Source organism: Neopsephotus bourkii, unplaced genomic scaffold (assembly GCF_033783945.1).
Source record: "Neopsephotus bourkii isolate Nb327-2 ecotype Australia unplaced genomic scaffold, CSIRO-AGI_Nbou_v1 NB_1765, whole genome shotgun sequence".
NCBI lineage: Eukaryota > Metazoa > Chordata > Aves > Psittaciformes > Psittacidae > Neopsephotus > Neopsephotus bourkii.
The window spans coordinates 6,576,507-6,594,421 of record NW_026902239.1 but is presented as its reverse complement, the minus strand read 5'-3'; the positions used below and the strand labels follow the sequence as shown (position 1 = coordinate 6,594,421).

The 17,915-nt window shown below is 37.2% G+C and overlaps 1 protein-coding gene across 4 annotated transcripts in view; it reads left to right on the top strand.

The window, feature by feature from the left end:
- Nucleotides 1–17,915, top strand: part of ENPP1 (ectonucleotide pyrophosphatase/phosphodiesterase 1) — a 57,738-nt gene that overhangs the window by 23,766 nt on the left and 16,057 nt on the right. For 3 of the 4 annotated variants that reach the window (XR_009729242.1, XM_061378394.1, XM_061378396.1), the window contains exons 6-16: nt 3,425–3,522; nt 6,683–6,762; nt 8,107–8,226; nt 9,200–9,309; nt 10,535–10,600; nt 10,901–10,973; nt 12,620–12,728; nt 12,974–13,105; nt 14,744–14,775; nt 15,878–16,005; nt 16,881–16,950. Coding sequence is in view for 3 of the 4 variants with exons in the window: in XM_061378394.1 (XP_061234378.1) it covers nt 3,425–3,522; nt 6,683–6,762; nt 8,107–8,226; nt 9,200–9,309; nt 10,535–10,600; nt 10,901–10,973; nt 12,620–12,728; nt 12,974–13,105; nt 14,744–14,775; nt 15,878–16,005; nt 16,881–16,950 (1,018 nt within the window). In the remaining variant the exon portion in view is untranslated. The remainder of the gene's footprint in view (nt 1–3,424; nt 3,523–6,682; nt 6,763–8,106; nt 8,227–9,199; nt 9,310–10,534; nt 10,601–10,900; nt 10,974–12,619; nt 12,729–12,973; nt 13,106–14,743; nt 14,776–15,877; nt 16,006–16,880; nt 16,951–17,915) is intronic. The other variant, XM_061378395.1, reaches the window with a different exon arrangement.

Here is a 17,915-nt window from a genome sequence, read left to right as displayed (position 1 = left end):
AGGGTTTATTGTTTGTTATTTCTGTTCAGCCCATGAAAGGAATACGTACTCTACTAAAATTGTTTTAATTCTGGCAAAACCAGAAGTGTTGCAATAAAACCCAGCCCAGGGAAGGGCGATGTGTGGTCAAAGTTGAATTGAACAGTGTTGGCCAAAGCCTCATCTCAGGCTCTTAGCACACAAGCTTCTCCCAAAACTAACAACTCTGTAAACAATCCACTTCTTCTATGGGGTGGGCAGGAGTGCAGGTGACTAACACAGTGCTCATTTTCAGGCCTCAGGATAGCAATTCTGACTCTGTCTGTATTAATACGACATGTTTTGTGGGTTAAAATTGCTGGTTTTATTCCATTTTGGGTTTAGTTGCATTTGCTCTTGTAGTGCAGAACAGAAAAAGACAATGCAGTATTCATTGAGGTGCTTAATCTGGGAAAGCCCAGTGATTTCAATGAGACTGATCAAATGCTTTAAGTGAAATACACACCTAAGTCTTTCCAAGACTAGGCTCTGTGTTGTTACGTAGGATTATACAGTTAATGGGCTAGAAGATTTCAGGACTGATCTAGTTCTTTCCATTGTTCTAAGAGTGAAATAATACTATGAGAATTCAAACCTACTTTGACAGTTTACCCTAGTGCTTAACAAGATGGTTTTCCTTGGGTTTGATTATGTTTCTCTGTACCGTAAAGCTTGTGGTATTTATTCTGTGTTCAGTAAGCTGGAAGAGCAGCTGATTTGTTTCCTCTTTACAGATCTTTCTTGTATATTTGAAGATTGCTATTACATCTTGTGTTGAGGCTTTACATATATTTACCAGAAAAGAAAGCTTTGCAGTTTTATATAGGCAGTAGTGCTTGGGATAGGAAGTTCTGTGCAGTATGTCTAGCTTTTCAAGGGGACTTTCTTCTTTCTTCTGTTTCGTTTTTTTTTTTTCCTTTAACTGTGATCTAACTTGCCTGTGGTAATGCAGGTCAGCTTGGCAGTGTGGTCCGCAGTTTTGGGCTCTTGATCATCCAGGCTGGTGAACCTGCTAGACCACAGCAAGCCTGTGTTTCCTGCATTTAGTTTCCATAGAAGCCAGTTTATAGGAGTGGGTAATTACCACTGCATTTCCTTCAGTTTGGAGTCAGGATGTGACTGTGGCATACATATTTATCCAAGAGCTGTGAAACACCCTTGTCATACTGTTTGGACATAGTCAGCATGAATCACATGTAGAAACGAAACTTGAGCCTCCCAGGCTTGCTTGTTCATGGTGGCACATTTGTTGAAGCAGCAAGTGTAACCTTGACTACTGACAAGAAAACATCATGGAAATTGCTGATATATCTCAGAACTGAGCTCAGGTCAGTTTGCCAGGGGATTTTACTTGAAGCTGTTCCAAAGAGTGCAGTTCCGCATTGTCTGTCGTGCTTTGCTTCCCTGAGCACAGGGCAGATCATTTAACTGTATGAGTTTCAGCATGTGTAGAGTATAGAAGTGAAATGGCCAGTCTCCCTGGTTGTGGCAATGGTCTGTTTTGCCAGGTTTAATATTACATGTGTGAGGGGTTCAGTAGCTGGATTTGCAGACAACCAAAACATGTACTTAACAGTTGGTTTACTTGTAAATGCCAAACCAGAAACAGTTGCGTAAAGTGCCTTTCTAAGGAGTTGTTTTAAACTTGGTTTTTGTTTTTAAGTTAGACTTTTCAGAATGTAGTATTGAAAAGTTCGTAGTTTATTGCAGGAAACTTCTCAATGAAGGTTTTGAGATTTTTGCAGTAGAGGGAATCAGTTTTATGGGTGGCAGAGAAGGTATTTGCGGAAGTTGCAGAGATCAGAATCTGTGGTGCGAACAATACTTGTAATATGAGTGAAGGCAGTATGTGACGTTTTCCCTACTGTTTTCTGCCAGGGGACTTTGATCTGAATGATCTTGGTCTGAAGATCATTCATTTCTTCTTCCCAGCTAACTGCCTTTACTAAGATTTTTCAAAACATAGTATTACATATACCATAGAAATAAAAATCAGGCTGCAAACACACTATCTTGTTTTATTCTGCCTGGGCTGTAGGGTAGGCTATGTAATGATTATGACTAATTAAAGCCTTTTGGCTGAACTGTTGCCCACATTGTTGATTGGAATTTTCTAAAGATAGACATGTTTTGGTTGCCTGACTTATCTTCAGTTTAATATAGTCATGTTTGACTGAACTAAGACATAAATATTTCACTTGTAAATGACTGGGTTTTCTTTTTTGTGGGGTAGCTCACTAAAAAAAAAATTGTCAACACTTTATAAATATTTGTCTTTTTACTGTTTTATTTTGGGAAACCGAAGTGCAACAAAGCTTGAAACATTTTCATTTTACACTTCATAAACATAAAAAGGAAAACTGAGCTTGCCATTGGCATGTAAAATGCATTCAGTCCTTTCATGTGAATCTGTATTTTCATTGGTTGTTGCTGCACTGCAGTGATTTATTTTTTTCTTGCAGTCCTGCATGTTTTCGTATTTATGGGTCAAACATAGGGTAGATTTTCTATGAGGAAGAAATTACTGGTGATTATTCCTGTTCGTGATGGGATTTTTTAAGTATTTACAGTTGGAGATAAATCTTTGAATAGGGCTAAAGCTGGAAGCAAGTCTAAGCTGGAAAACATAGGTCCTGTAGATCCTGGAAGGGGAGAATTTATTTTTGCTTGTTTTAGTGGAATTGCCTCTAAAATTCTGTCGAGTTCCAGGCAGAAATACTACTGCTACAGTGTTCCAGTCATAAGGCCACATTTTTCAGTGTGGAGGTTGGTAGTACTTCTGGTAGAGTAATCAAGTTCTTTCTGGTTAAATAATCTTTATAAGATAAAGGGGGAAAATCTGTGTTGTAATTGCTGATTTAATGAATCCTGTACATGAGACTTAGTTACATTTTTTAATGCACTGTATATGTACGTGTAAAAAGATAAATTCTCCCCCCTCTGCCAGGTAGATCATGAGTTTTTCAGGAGCAAAGAGAATAAGGGAAAGCCATGGCTTCACATTTTTCTTTTTCCCTGCTTTTACCTTGGGGTGGGAGGCAGGGTTGGAGTGGTTGAGCGTTGCTCCAGTGGAACCGATTTCAAGGTCGGGAGTTCCAAACCCACCAGGCAGATTGCACGAGTGTCTTGGCTCATTCTTTATGAGTGCTTGTGAAATCAGGCCCTGTGCATGTAATCCTCAGCCTTTTTGGGTAGGGTTGCTATACCAGCCTGTGAGGTGAGGGACTAGGTGGCTGGTCTGCTCACAGCCTGCAAGCCTGCCTGCTTAGGAAGATTTACTTCCTTAGTCTGATTTATAGTCCCATAATGAGCATCCCCACTATGTGAGGGAAACTTTCTTGAAAAAAGTGGTTGGAAATTACTTCTTGGAGTCAGTCTTCTAATACTTCAATTTCTGCTTCTTCAGATTTACCAAATCTCCAGTGTTACTATTTTCATTGGATGGCTTCAGAGCAGAATACCTGCGGACTTGGGGTGGCCTTCTGCCTGTTATTAGCAAATTACGTGAGTAGCTTATTTGTCTAAACAATATCATGATGTCTTATCTGAAAAATCAATAGCAGCTCTGCTTGCTCTTTAAAATCCTCACTCTTCCTCCATGGAAATAGAAGTTGGTGCTCTAAATAACAGACATGCACAGAGAATTTGAGGTGTGGAAGGGCAAAAGGTAGGAGATGGCATGAAGAAAGGGCCCTTTGGATTTTCATTGAAACCTTAAAAATTACTGAGAAGCCCTTCTATACTTATGAGGTGGATGCTTTTTGCTGTGAGTTTATTTCTTCAAAATAGAAGTAGACCCACTTTTTACTCCATGTATTATCTCATATTCAGATGGAATAGCTTTGGAAAATGGAAAGCAAGGTAGAAAGCATTTGATTATGTTTATAAAAGAGAAGGAAGAGATTAGGAATAGGTGATACAGAAGGGCTGGTAGAAATATACTGAATCGGAGAAAACCTTTATTTAGCAACCATTTGCAGAAGAAATGAGAGCCTCATAAGCATGTTTTTTTCCTAGCTTTTATAGTGTCTTACTTAACCTTCCTAGAGTATAACTAACTTTGCATTTTGTGTCTCTATTTTGGCTGTGCTCTGTAAAGAACTGATGGTGTTTCTTGTCTGAAGAATACACCAATCTTCTTGACATTCATAAATTACTACCTGGGGTGACTGGCTTCAGTTTGGCTTAAAAATAAATTGGTAAAAATACTTGCTTTTTGTACAGTGGTTGTTACAACTTGACCCGTTCCAGAGGATAACAACTCACAGATGTATTTGAGGTTTTCATTTTTTTCATTTTGATCCATGTTAGAATAAAACAAGGCATTTGAAACTATTTCATTAAATATAGTTACAGAAGAGTTCTGTTGAAGAAGACTTCTTGAGCACTGCAAATGGTTATAGCTCTGGCTGCAGTACAAGATAACAGTGCCACAAAGCATCTGTAGGACTTCCAGGCTGTGACATCCATTTATACATGTGAAGTTTCTGCATTCTTTGGACTAGGTGCACTACAAAACAACTTGTCTTTTGATTTCTATAGTAAACTTGTATTTCTTTTTCCACTGAACCCATCATAAATTCTGACCACTAACAAATACAAATATGTTAGCATCCTCTTCAACGTTGCTTCACTTCTCCAGAGCCATGGAGTTTTTGATGGTCAAAACTTACATTTTTAAAGGATTCTGAAATCAGAATGGCTAATACAGGCTTTGGACATGACAAAATAAAGTCTTGTCTGGGGGAAAATATTTATGCATTATGTGTACTGTTCTATATTACGCTGGACCATGTTATGTAATCTGATAAAAGACATTTATGATGGGATATACTACAAGATCTTCAAGGCCGGCCCCCCTGCCCCCCTCAGTAAAATGCTGGGTGAAAAGCCCAGATAATGCAAGCTTTTGTCAGCAAAAGAAAATCTCATGAATGAAAATTGGTGTCAGTGGTGTGTATATCACATGAGACTTGGGCATGATGTGGCTTCAAATCTCAAGGCGCTTCATGTTCTATGTGTCTAAGCACTGAAAATGGTGGAAGGAGTCATATTGTAAAGATAAACATTGCTACAGTACTTTACTGTGCAGGAAAGGGTAATGAATCTCTGGTACACAAGTAACCATAATGGATAAAGTACTTGACTATAAAATTGAATCTTTTTGGAGTTCATAGTTATCCATTTTACATGTAGGTGTTCAGAAAGAGAGCCCATCTATGAATGCCTGTTTACAAAGCAGTGAACAGTTACTTGCATTAAGTAACTTCTCAGACTGCCCAGTTCTTTATTAAATTAGAGCCATGCTAAATCCAGAGCTTTTCTTTAAAACACTTGATGACAAGTCCAGCATTCTATTAGCTAGAAATATTCCCATTATGTAGTCCTGTTAATTCAGCCATGCCTACAATGAAATTCTGATGTCTCCTTGGATAAATCTTTATAACTTCATAACTTTTTAGCAAGCTTTATTATGCACTCACTCTTTGCTACCTGCTGAAAGGTGGCAATTCAGCATGGAGCTGAGATGTAGAAATAATGTATATGTATGGGGCAGAGAGAAGATGTTTTCATGTACTTCTTGGCTGTGGTATCATAAGATTAAAATAAATCCTTCTTTTGTCTTAAGTTGTCTTTAACCAAGGCAACAAAAAGAAAGATAATGCTTATGGAAATTCCTAGCAAACCCCCCTAGGATGTTGGCCAAGGCAAGTTTTTAAGCACACTTTTCTCTTTAAAAACAGTAGAAAAATACCCAAAACAAACCCAAAACCCATCTTCCCCACTTACCCCCAATGAAAACTAAAAAAATTTCAGAAAACAGCCTTAACAACAGATTTAGAAGTGGTTGAAACGTGTCAAGTGTATTGCAGTAGCAAAAAGGGTAAAAAGGACTATTTGAATGCAGATGTGGGAGGGAATGTCTGTGTAACTTGAGAGGGTTTACTTTTCCAGCTTGGCTTCTTTATAAGTTGGTCAGCTCAAACCGATAATTTCAGTTGAGATCTAATCCAAAAACCCTAATGCCATGAGCTCAAATTGTCCTGATACAACACTTTTTTAAATCAAACCTTGCATTTTTATTTTCTTTGGATTTTATATGGTGGCCCTATGATTTATATATCAAGATAAAGAAAAATTTGAGATCCATCCTAGGCTAAGAGTTCATTTTTATTAAAAAAAAAAAAAAAAAAAAAAAGATTGCAGACTGCTAAGTAAACAGTGATTTGATAGGTGACTGAGAAAGCCAGGGCATCACTGTGTTAGTGTCCACTTCATCTCTGAGAGCACCCAGGGTGAAGTTGCTAGTTGGTCTCAAGCTGCAGACTTGACTTAGCGCATACCAGGGCAATTTTGGATGGTGTGATTTCTTTGATAATTTGTTCTTATCTATGCATGTTTTTCCTAAGGACTGTAGGTTTTGCTCATATGACCATTGAAGTCAGTCGTTAGAAGTATGTAAAATGTTTCATATTCATTTAGTCAGCTTGCAAATGAATATAGAAAGAAAAATGATGTATTAACTCCTAAACTCCTAAAAATGTTCTGGAAATATGTTTTTTTTTTTCTTAATGGATGTATGTCTTCATTAGAGAAACTTGCAAGGTTTCTTAGAGGCTTTTATTTCTGTAATTTTGCTTGTTTTCTTTCTTCCTCTCTGTAGAGAAATGTGGAACATATACTTCCAGTATGAGACCAGTGTATCCTTCAAAAACCTTTCCCAATCATTACTCCATTGTCACAGTAAGTATTCCTGTGTATTATGTTTTGCACTATTGAAGAGACTGTTCATTATCAAGTTGTCTCCAAGGAGGTAGTGTATTTTTTAGTATTAAAATAATAGGATTTCCCTTCAGAATATGAAACAGATTATAATTGATAAAGACACTTATTATTCAAGGCTACAACTCAGTGGTCAGATCTAATCTGATTAAGCAATCCAATGCTTCAAGACTAGCTGCAAGAATTCCTATATAGGTGGAAGGTCACATCACTTTGCAACTCCCCACTTGTGTAAATATTTCCACTAAATTGCATCTCAGTCTCTCTCTGCGAGAGCAGCCCAACTCCTTTGCACAGCCACTTTTGTTCCACTTCTTTAAGGTAGCTTGGCATGATGCAAAGAAAAGTATGAAGTGCAAGGCAGGTTTTAAACATCTCATTGGTACTGACTCTGATAGAGTGTATCCAAACCTGGATAGGAATGTCACAAAGCTGCTCTTGTAAATTTATCACCTTCTACACATAGGAAAAAAAAAAAAAGAAACAATGAGGTTTTCAACACTGAATGCAGGGTTGGAATCCATCATGTTCTTAGTTTCATATGTCAGACTATATTCAGTCAAATATCATGATCTACACCTTCTTTTTGACTTTCTTAGTTTGTCAGGACTTCTGATAAGTGAGGAGTACAGATACAGGAATGAGATGTTTAAATATGTAATCCTCACAAATATCTGTCGTTGAATATGCAACTAAGAGGCATTAATCATGCCCTGCAGCCATGTGAGAGTGCCCCTAAATACAGTATAGAGCTTTGTCTCAGCTCTCCAGGAGTGGTGTTTATCAGGGTCTTAATGGTGGTGGTGTTATATCCTTTAAAGTAAAAAGGAACCAGTCTCCTTGAAGGCAGAACACAAAGTCTGTTTGAAGCTACCTAATATCTGGTGCCTCTGAGTACTTCTATTGCTTATGTAATGGCTTTTGTCTGCTGATATGCAATTCTCCTTTGGAATCTTGGTTTTGGCCATGTGACAGAGGTTCAGCAGAAGTAGCTGCTTTGTCATTGGTACTAAAGATAAAACAAACGTGTGAACTAAGAGGTTGTCTTTCAGTTTGATCCCAGAACAAGTTTCCTGCCTATTTTTTTTGTTGTTGTTGTTTTAAATCTCACTGAGAAGCAAATAAGAATTGTTAGGTAGAGCTCAGTGGCAATGGTGGGTGATGCTGTTAAATTTGTTAATTTGAGGTACTTGTAGAGTGGAATTCACATATAGATTATTCACTGTACATATTTGTCTAATGGACATCTGCTTATATAGGTGGAAGGTTCTTTAACACTGTAACAAGGTATACTCTCAATTACAGGGTCTGTATCCTGAATCTCATGGTATAATTGATAACAAGATGTATGACCCCAAAAGAAATGCATCCTTCACCCTTAAAAGTGAAGAGAAGTTTAATCCACAGTGGTACCAAGGGCAGCCTGTAAGTATTAATACACTGCTGAGAATGTACATTGGCCTGTTGTTATGTTACTTAATATCACTTGGATGCATAGTGATGCTGAAAGAGGAGAGTCAGCCAAGAAGCATTACTCAGCGTGATTAGGAATTGCTATACTAGAGCAGCAAAATGACAAATGGAACAAAGTGAAACAGACTTTATTGAACTTAAATGTAATTTTCTTTAAGGAGAAAACTTGCTTTAAATAACTAATAAAGATACCAGACTTTGTTCTGGCTTTAATATGAAGTGGGCTTGCAGTTAACTTTTCTGAGGAAATTGACAAACGAATTAGTTTTAGTTATCAGTAGTAGTAAAGGTTTATGCTGTGCCCAGATTACTACTAGGCTCAGTTCAATCATACAGCTATGGCAAATCTCCTGATGCCATCAAAATGAAGTGGCATGGGACAGTTTGGGTGAGTGCTATCCTGAAGAATAGCAAGAAGCAACTATTGTAACTGCATTTAGTAATATGGGAGGACCAATTTTTATTTATTTTTTTGGAAGGGAGGGAAGTGTAGACTTCGCAAGCCACTGAGAAGTGGTTTGCACAAGTGAGGCAGAAAAACATGCAGAAAGCAGACAGAAACCTGCAAATCCTGAGATCAGCAGTAAAATCGGAAGAGCTGACCAAAGTCCTACGTTTATGTTTCAGAGTATGTGGGACATAGGTCCTCAGATCATTCCTACCCCTTCTTACTTCACTGTTCTTGAGACATTTCCCCTACCTAGGTCTGTACCCAGCAGAAGGGACGCAAGTATTTGCCATAATGAATTAGGCTGCAAGGTATATCTGGACTGCAGATGACATGCGAGATTGACTGTATGGTGTGCTCCACTTACATTCTTAGGTTTTGGTCTTGCTGAAAGGTACAGAGGTGGTAGTGGATTTATTTGCAGTTACATGGTTAATTTAGTGACCTGCACTAATGATGGTGATTGTTGTCCTGCAGATTTGGCTAACGGCTATGTACCAAGGTCTAAAAGCTGCTACGTTCTTTTGGCCTGGGTCAGATGTAGCAGTTAATGGAACCTTTCCAAACCTGTATGAAAAATACAATAGGTATGTAAATTCCTGTGTCTTGGATTAATATTTTACTTAAACTGTTGCATGGGATGTACACCAGAGAAATCATAATTTCCCCCTCCACCACCCTGCTTTTCTAAATAGCTGTGTGCAACATGTAAAAAGATAAGATCCAATTAACTTTGTTTCAATATAACATAGATTCTTGTCTAATCATTTTATCGTTGCTCAGCAAATGTTTTAAGGAAAGATGTGCAAAATCATTTTTAAAAGCAGCCGGCTTTGAAGCTTTAGTGCTTTTCTACTTACAAACATCTTTTGTGGGTGTATTTAGAGTCATTCAGCCCAAATGTGTCATACACTGAATAGATCATGGATTGTCATGATATTGTCCATGAAAACTGAAGTAATCTGAGGTTAATTGTTCCAATGTGAAATTACTTTCATTGCAAATTTTGAAAGTATTTCATATTAAGGCAGTCATATTTTAGTGATTGCTCTTCACTGCAGCTAAACCTTTTCTGACTAATGAAAATTCTAGATAAATCTGTCTATCACCTTTTATTTAATAATCTCAAAACTCGACCAAGAAATCAGGTTTTTCACTTTGATCTCCTAGGATTATTTCCTATATTCTTCTTATAGCGATCAAATTCTGATTGTCACCTTAGATCTTTTTTTCATTAGGAACTTGTACCTCGTTACTTGAACTTGTATGAAGTAGCTGAATTACTGATTTTGTGGGTGCCTCAGCTTGTTCTGGGTCAACATGCATATTGTTGGTCTCCTTGATATAGAGCATCTCCTTTGTGACATAGTTGAGAACTTGTATTCAAACTGCTTAAACATTTAACAAAACAACAACAAAACTCATACCAAAACCCAACCAGCCAAACCCCACAACAAACCATCCCCAATCTGAAACTTATTCAAAATATAGTACAGGAGTGAAAATTTGCATATGATTTTGCACCTTGAAGCCAACTGTTCTTTTTGTATAATAAAAACAATCCTGGGAGCTTTATTCTGATCACAGTACAATCAACGGAGATAATATTCAAGGGAGCTTTAGATCAGGCCATTAACTTCTGTAGACTCATAGGCAATTAGAATAAACTTGCATCCTACTAAATAAACTATTAATGTTGTTTAGTTGAATTAAAATTTCTTTGCTAAAGTACATTGACTTTGTAATGTATGAGTAAAATTTTTTAGCTTTTGCAAGTATGAGGTTGGTTGATCTTCTGTTGTTCTGGTACAGCTCCATCCCCTTTGAAGAAAGGGTGGTAACTGTTCTTCGCTGGCTGCAGTTACCTGAGGATGAAAGGTACATATGCAATTGCAAATTCCCATTCAAGTGGTGTTGCAGTTAATCACTTTGTAAATATGATTTCTGCTTCAAACAGTATCTTATACAGTATTCTAACAGAGTTAAAGTATTTAATACAAGCCTGATTCTATGACTGAAATCTTTTATAATTAAGTTACATTTCTCTATTTCCCTTTAATGTGTCCTTCCTCTGGCAGTGTTGTTTCCAATATTTTATATCCATTGTTGAAATATAATCTCTTCAAACTGTCTCAACGTGTATGTAAAATATTACATTTTTGGTACTGTTTGATATAGACCACACTTTTACACTCTGTATTTAGAAGAACCAGATTCCTCGGGCCATAAGTTTGGACCAGTAAGCAGCGGAGTAAGTAGTTTTGTAGTTTCTTAATTTTATTATTTTTTTTAATGTGGATCTTTGCTCTGACTCTATAATAAACTTTCATGATTCATGTGAGGTTAACCAAAACCATGTTCAGTATGCTTATGAGGAAAAAGAATTGTGAATAGACAGTCCATCTGTAATTAACACTGGTATCAAAGTAGGTAATAAACAGCCTATTTAGTAAGTCTAATTTCTATTTTATTTATTTCAATAACTTTTAAATTGCAAAAGCATTTTTGGATATGTCTTGTATGTAGATTTATCTATTGTTAGTAATTCTTTATGTTGATTTGGGGTGGGGGGAGCCACAGAAAGTTTGTGTACTTTCAGTTTAGCAAGAATGGAGATTTTTCTAGCAATGGTCCAAACTTTGGTGGTTAGGCATTCATGTTATAGTTGTCATTCGTTTTCCCACAGTCTCTGTACAAAGGTTAGGTGAATATTGGTCTTATCTCCCTTCAGTTAGATTTTATATGTTCTTGGAAAGAGGGTGATAAAAGGTATATTCACCCCATCATAGTGATTATAAATAAGAATGTTTTTTGGGACAGCTACTATTTTCAGAACTTTTAAATAGCACTACCTTTTAATAAACCACAGTGAAAAATGCAAAGGAAAAAGCTCCTGGAAATTCAGGAACTTTGTAATATTCTCTTGTCTTCAATGGTCAGGAAGTTTGTGCATCTTAATCAGGTATTTAACCTCAGAAGTGACAACAGTAAAAACCTCTTGCCAATTTCTAAGGTATTAACAGTTACTGTTTCTTTAAGGAACTGAAAGATGATTGTAAGTGCTCAGTGAAGTATCAGACAACTAATTAGAACTGCAGTATAGGGAAAGTGTTGAAATTGATTATAGTTTTCTTTGACAAATATGTGGATCTGAAGTTCTATATGTCAGGAATGCTTTGGAGAAAAAGATCCTGAGGGTTTGAACATAGTCTCCCCAGGAACATCGCATCTTTGTTCACATAAACTCCGACAGCTTATACAAGTAGCATAATGAGGTAACAGAATAACTTAATTAAAAAGTACTTTTTTTAGGCATTGTTTACTTGGCAAGTATTCAAAAGTAGCTCCAGTGGCTGTACCTGTGCAAATAAGCTTGAATGCCAGATCCCTGATCATGAACAAGGCTAGGCAGGTAGTTTGTTCTAGGCTTTTTCAGTCCCTTTAAAATAATTTGAGACTGATATCCAGTCACAATTTCAAGGACAGCTTACTCCAGGGTCTCTCTCAACAGGGATTCTGAGGAAGAGTACTGCAGGCTTGGCTTTCTCTTCAGCCCTCTGGTGTTCTCCCATCAGCATCTGCACTCTTAGGCAAGACATTCCATGTTGCCCTTGGTTGTACCCCTCATAATGCAATAAGCATCCTCTATTTCATACTTTTAAAACCACCCAAGCCACCCTCACTGGCTATAATGTGGGAGTTGCTGCAGTTTTAGGTCCCCTGTGTCCTTCATACATATCTGGACTGCATCTAGCTTTGAATAGTCTGTAAGAAGAGCTCCTTGTTCTTTATTAGCTCATACTGTTACAGTTAAAATTTATTCACTCCCTCTAGAAATAAATTCAATTCTTAATTGAAGTGTTAACACTTACTTTACATTCCAATTTTGCCCTACAGGTCATTATGGCATTACAGAGAGTGGACAACATAGTAGGGATGCTGATGGATGGTCTCAAGCAAATGAACTTGCATAAATGCCTGAACATTATTTTCATATCAGATCATGGTAAATTAAATTTTATAAAATATATCAGAATTTAGTACCTGCTTTTATAGTAATGTTTGGAGTTTATACTTGCACGTTTCTCGCAAGGTTAATGATACAGCCAATACCTGTAGAAATTATGCTTTGTACTATCAAGATCATGAAAGAGATAATCCATGTAGGAGAGAATCAGACTATTTTGGCCTCAACAAGGTTTTTCTACACTGGTATTCCCATTTTAAAATGAATTTTATTTCCCTTTGCAGGGATGGAAGCAGGGAGCTGCAGAAAAACAGCATATCTGAACAGCTATCTGGACAATGTTCAAGATTTCATGGTAGTACCTGGTCCTGCAGCTCGCCTAAGACCTAATAATGTTCCAGATGAGTATTTCTCTTGTATGTAATTGCTAAACTAATTTTTGTTACTTGGTTCTACACTTTTGTACTTTATGAATACAATCTTAGGATCCATATATTCCATTGGTAAACCCGAGTGAAGGTCAACTAGGTACAACCTGGGTAATGAAGAGGAAATAAGGAGTAGTGCGCCTATGTTTTTTAAAGGCTGGGCTGAAAGTTCATTTGAATCCTACAGATTGCTTTTGGTGGCTGCCTCAGAGTGACCAACTGCAAATGCTTTTACCTTGTGAATGGCATTCCTTTGAACCAGATCTTTGGTGCTCAAGACAGCCCAAAAATGCCCCCTCATGTTTCACCTCATTTCCTGATTTACCAGTTTATGTATGAGTTTGATGTATTTCTGTCTTACAGGAATGTTAGACTGTTACTATCTTTTACATGAGTATTATTTCCTAGTATAAAAAAAAATGGCTAAATGGCCTGACAGCAGCTGAGTAAACTACACATAAACATAAATAAGAAAATAAGCCTGAATAAAAATCAATGAATGCGTTAAAAATATTAAACTTTGATTCATAGAATCCTAGAATTACAGAATGGTTTGGGTTGGGAGGGAACTCAAAGATCATCTAGTTCTAACCCCCTTGCCATGGGCAGCAACGCCTTGCACTAGGCCAGGTTGCTCAAAGCCTCAACCAACCTATGCAGTCTCATTTTAGATAAACACTTAATGCCTGCAGGTTTTAATACTTTTTAATGTTGGATACAGGTGTTCCCTTCACACCTGATAGTGGTTTTTTGTCTATCTAAATTATTATTCTCCATGCCCTTTAAAACTTGTAGATCTCAACCCCAATGACTTTAAGTCTTGTTTACTTTATTGCTTGATGCTATTCCAGATTGTTTTAAATGTTTCTTTGGGGAGCAGGGGAGTTCTCAAATGCAGTTCCAGGTTCTTCCTGGAGAAACAATTTCAGGAAGAAGAAAAGCAGAGCATTTCCTGCTTTTCTAATGTGCACTGTTTTCACAAAGGAGCATAAGTTGTCTTTGTAAAACTGCATATCTCTGTGCAGGAATTATTAATAGTTTCCTTGCCAGTGTGATCCTTTATGTGCTTTGGGTATCAGACTCGGGACAGAGTAACTGTGAAATGTAATGGGCCTGTGTTATACAAAATGTCAAACTAAATGATGTAATGGTCCTTTTTGGCTTGAGTCTAAGTATCTGGGTCTTAGCCAGCTTGCACTTGGCTGTCTTTCAAAGGATGCTTGCCAGATAAAACTGCTGCCCTGGTTGTTGTATTTGTTACTTTTTCCTTAGAAGTTTATTAGAAGCAGGAAAAACCCAGCTTGATTAGCACAGCATTTAGTTGCCTCTTTTGTGAAAATGTACTTGGATTATTTTTCTAACTGTGGCTAACATAGTTTAAAAATTTAAATCTTTCAGTAAGTAAGCAAGGGGAGGAGAACTGAACTAGAATTTCATAAAAGCAGTAGCATGACAGTTTAGTGATTGTTTTGTTCCATGTGGTTTTCATTCTGGAAAAATAACTTCTTATGTCCAGATTTCTTTTTGAAACCCAGCCAATTATATGATGTGATGGGAATGCTTTCATTTTACATCTGATTTTCTTTTTTAACTTAGGTGACTAATTCTTACATATGATTCTTCCAGTTAATTATGAAGGCATTGTCAGAAACCTCACAGTAAGTGTCTTTGTGTCTGTTGTTCTAGCTTAATTTCTTTGACGTTTACAGTATTTTATAGCATCAGCTGTTTGCTGGGCTACTTCTATAGCATCTGGACTTTGAATTGGTGACCTTCCATACGCAATGCAGTTAACAACAAAAGTAGTTCCACTTAGGGGAAGGTCAAAGTTGGGTAAGGTGTCATATGGCTATCTGGTTGTGTATTAACTAGGGTTTTGTGTTCAACTCTTTTCACTAACTGTATCATGTTTCTCTACCAACTGAGAACTTGTGTATCTGGACCATACTGGCTGAGCCAAGTCAGTGTAAAGCTCAGCTCCATTTCCTGGACAAGCATGAGGTTTTCTTACCCACACCTTTTAGGTAAACAGACTTGAGACAAGTTATTGATTATTTTTTTTTCTTTTTTTTTTTCTACCATCTTAAGAAACTTGCTTTTCTGCTTTATACCTGTTCTTATGCCTGCACCACAATCAGTTTGCCAGTGCAGACACTGCTGGTGGTGAGAGCAGTACTGTTTTTATAGATACATAACTTTTCAAAACCTCCAGTATTACAGTAGAGGTTTTGTTTGTTTTGTGTGTTTGTGGGTATTTTCTTTTTTTTTTGTTTTGGGGGTGGTTTTTGTTTTTTAAATCATTAATGGATCTTAGTTGGTGGAAAAATCTGTTTGTCCCTGAGGGATCAATCTGAAAACCATTTGAATGTCTGTTACTTTCTATATTGCAGAGAGGTAGAATTATTGCAGTGGATAGTCTACAACTTGTGAATGTATCATGATGTTCATATCTTGGTGTAAATCTTCATTAATTCTAATCCATACTGTTTGGTTCTGCATAATTTTCTGTAAAAAAAAAAAAGTTGTGTCCATAATCCAATGTTTATTCCAATAACTACTGAATGCAAAATCAGACAGTATTTGTTATTTAAATGGTTATTAGTCATGTCCCCAGACCATATGAATCTAAACCTGACAGAGTCCTGTTGTCCTTAGTGGAAGTTATTGCAGGACCTTTGCTATTGAAGTGCATTGTAGGAACTGCTCATGACATAAGCAAAAGTTTGGTGAAGCAAACATTTTACACTTTAAACTTTTCAGTGCATAGAACCAAATCAGCCTTTCAAAGCTTACATGAAACAGATGCTACCCAAACGTTTCCATTATTCCTATAATGACCGGATTGAACCATTGCACTTCTATTTAGACTCCCAATGGCAGCTTGCTAGGTAAGTTACATTTTTCAGTACTTGATTATACAGTAAATAATTTAATAATTTCTTGTTTTCTCATAGCATTTCTCTCCCAAACGCTATTCTCTTCTAATAGCTATCAGTGACAGCTATTAAAGCATGGTATTCTTGTTTGTCATAGCAAAAGGACATTGCAAAGAAACAATGCATACTTCGAATGTTAGAAACTTTTTCAGATACTTGAGCATGCCTTGCCATGCTTTAGGAATTTTCAAAGTGAGTGATGAAAGCTAAGCATGTGCTTAACTACTTAGTTGAACCAGTCTTTTGAATGATCCACTGGTATATATTGAACTTACTGGGCCTGCTATTGTTAGTTACATGTTCTGACCAACGAATATGCAAGTCCCAGAACAATAGCATCTGCTATAATAATATAATTTTGAACACCTCTGTTCAAAAACCAAAAAGGTTTCAGTCTGTGTATTCAGTAAGTCCTTTGTCTAACACTGTGAACAAGTTTTTATTAAAGCCAAAGAAATATTAAGAATCTATTTGTATGAAGTACTGTGAAGTTCTGTTACCCGAATGACAGTGAAAATCTGTTACCCTAAGAACAAACATTTTGTTTATCTGTAATCTGATATTTGGCTTTAAATTACTCTGAACATTTGTGAATTCCAAAGGGATCACATCTGCAGATAACGTTTGCAGAAAAAGTTATTGCAGAAAAAGAATGCAGAAAAGGCATTCTTTTCTAGAGCTTTCTGTTCTTTCTGAAGACTTTCCATTCCCTATGGCCAAGCCTCTAAGAATCTTTAAATAGATACATGGACAATGCCTCACTGAATGCAGTTTATATTGATATGATTTATGAAGTCTGAGTTACAGAAACTGTGAATTTTTAATAGGAAACCGCTTGAGATTAAAAGATGTACAGGTGGATTCCATGGTTCAGACAATCGCTTCCCCAGTATGCAGGTGAGACTTAAACTTATGCTAGCTCTCATTTTTAGCTCCTTTTATTTCTGAATGTTGTGTTTGCTTGTGTGAGATTTAAGTTTTTAAAGATATGTGACACTATTCCATCTGTAAATAAAGAAATAAAGTATTTGTAGGATTCCTATTATGATGTGCTAGGTAACCCACACAGGGTGGGATTCCACTGTCATAAGAGTTGGGCAAAAAGTCAACAGGACTTACCCAGAGATTTCACTGTACTGTTAAGAGTACGAAGTTGCACCAGTTTGGTTGGTTGTAACATTAAAGCAGGAAAAGAGAGAATTTATCGGATTGTCAAACATGGTAATTGTAGGTGTTAAGAGAATTCAGATTGGAAGACCTCAGGAGGTCCCTAGTCCCACCTCTACTCAAAACACAGTCAGCTGTGAGATCATACCAGGTTACTCAGGGCTTTACACAGTTTCTTTGAAGCTGCTAAGGATGGAGGCTCCACAGCTTCTAACTAGCTCATTCCATTGCCCCACTGTTCTCCTGGTGTAAGTGTATTTAGTTATAACCAGCCAGAACCTTTCTTGTTTCAGTTTATGCCTGTTGTGTCTCTGCCTCCCACTGTGTAGCACTGAAGAAGTGGCAGTCTCTTTAATGATGGGGGACTGCTGTTATGTCCACCTAAGGCAATTTCTTTTCCATTCTGAACAAGTTCATCTTCCCAGGGCAGGAGCTTCAGCCCCCAACCACCTTGGGGGTCCTCTACTGAATGTGTGATGATTCTTTATTGATGTCATTCCTTTATGTTGGAGGTGCGCAATCCTCATATGGCATAAAGAAATGCTGAGTAGAGGGGGATAATCCCTTCCCTCAACCTGCAGGCTCAGCTTCTGTTTATACAGCATGCGATACTGCTGACCTTTGCTGCCAAGGTGTGCTGCTGGCTGTCCAGGCCTTTGCAAGCAAAGTTGTTCCCTAGCTGACCAGTATCCGTG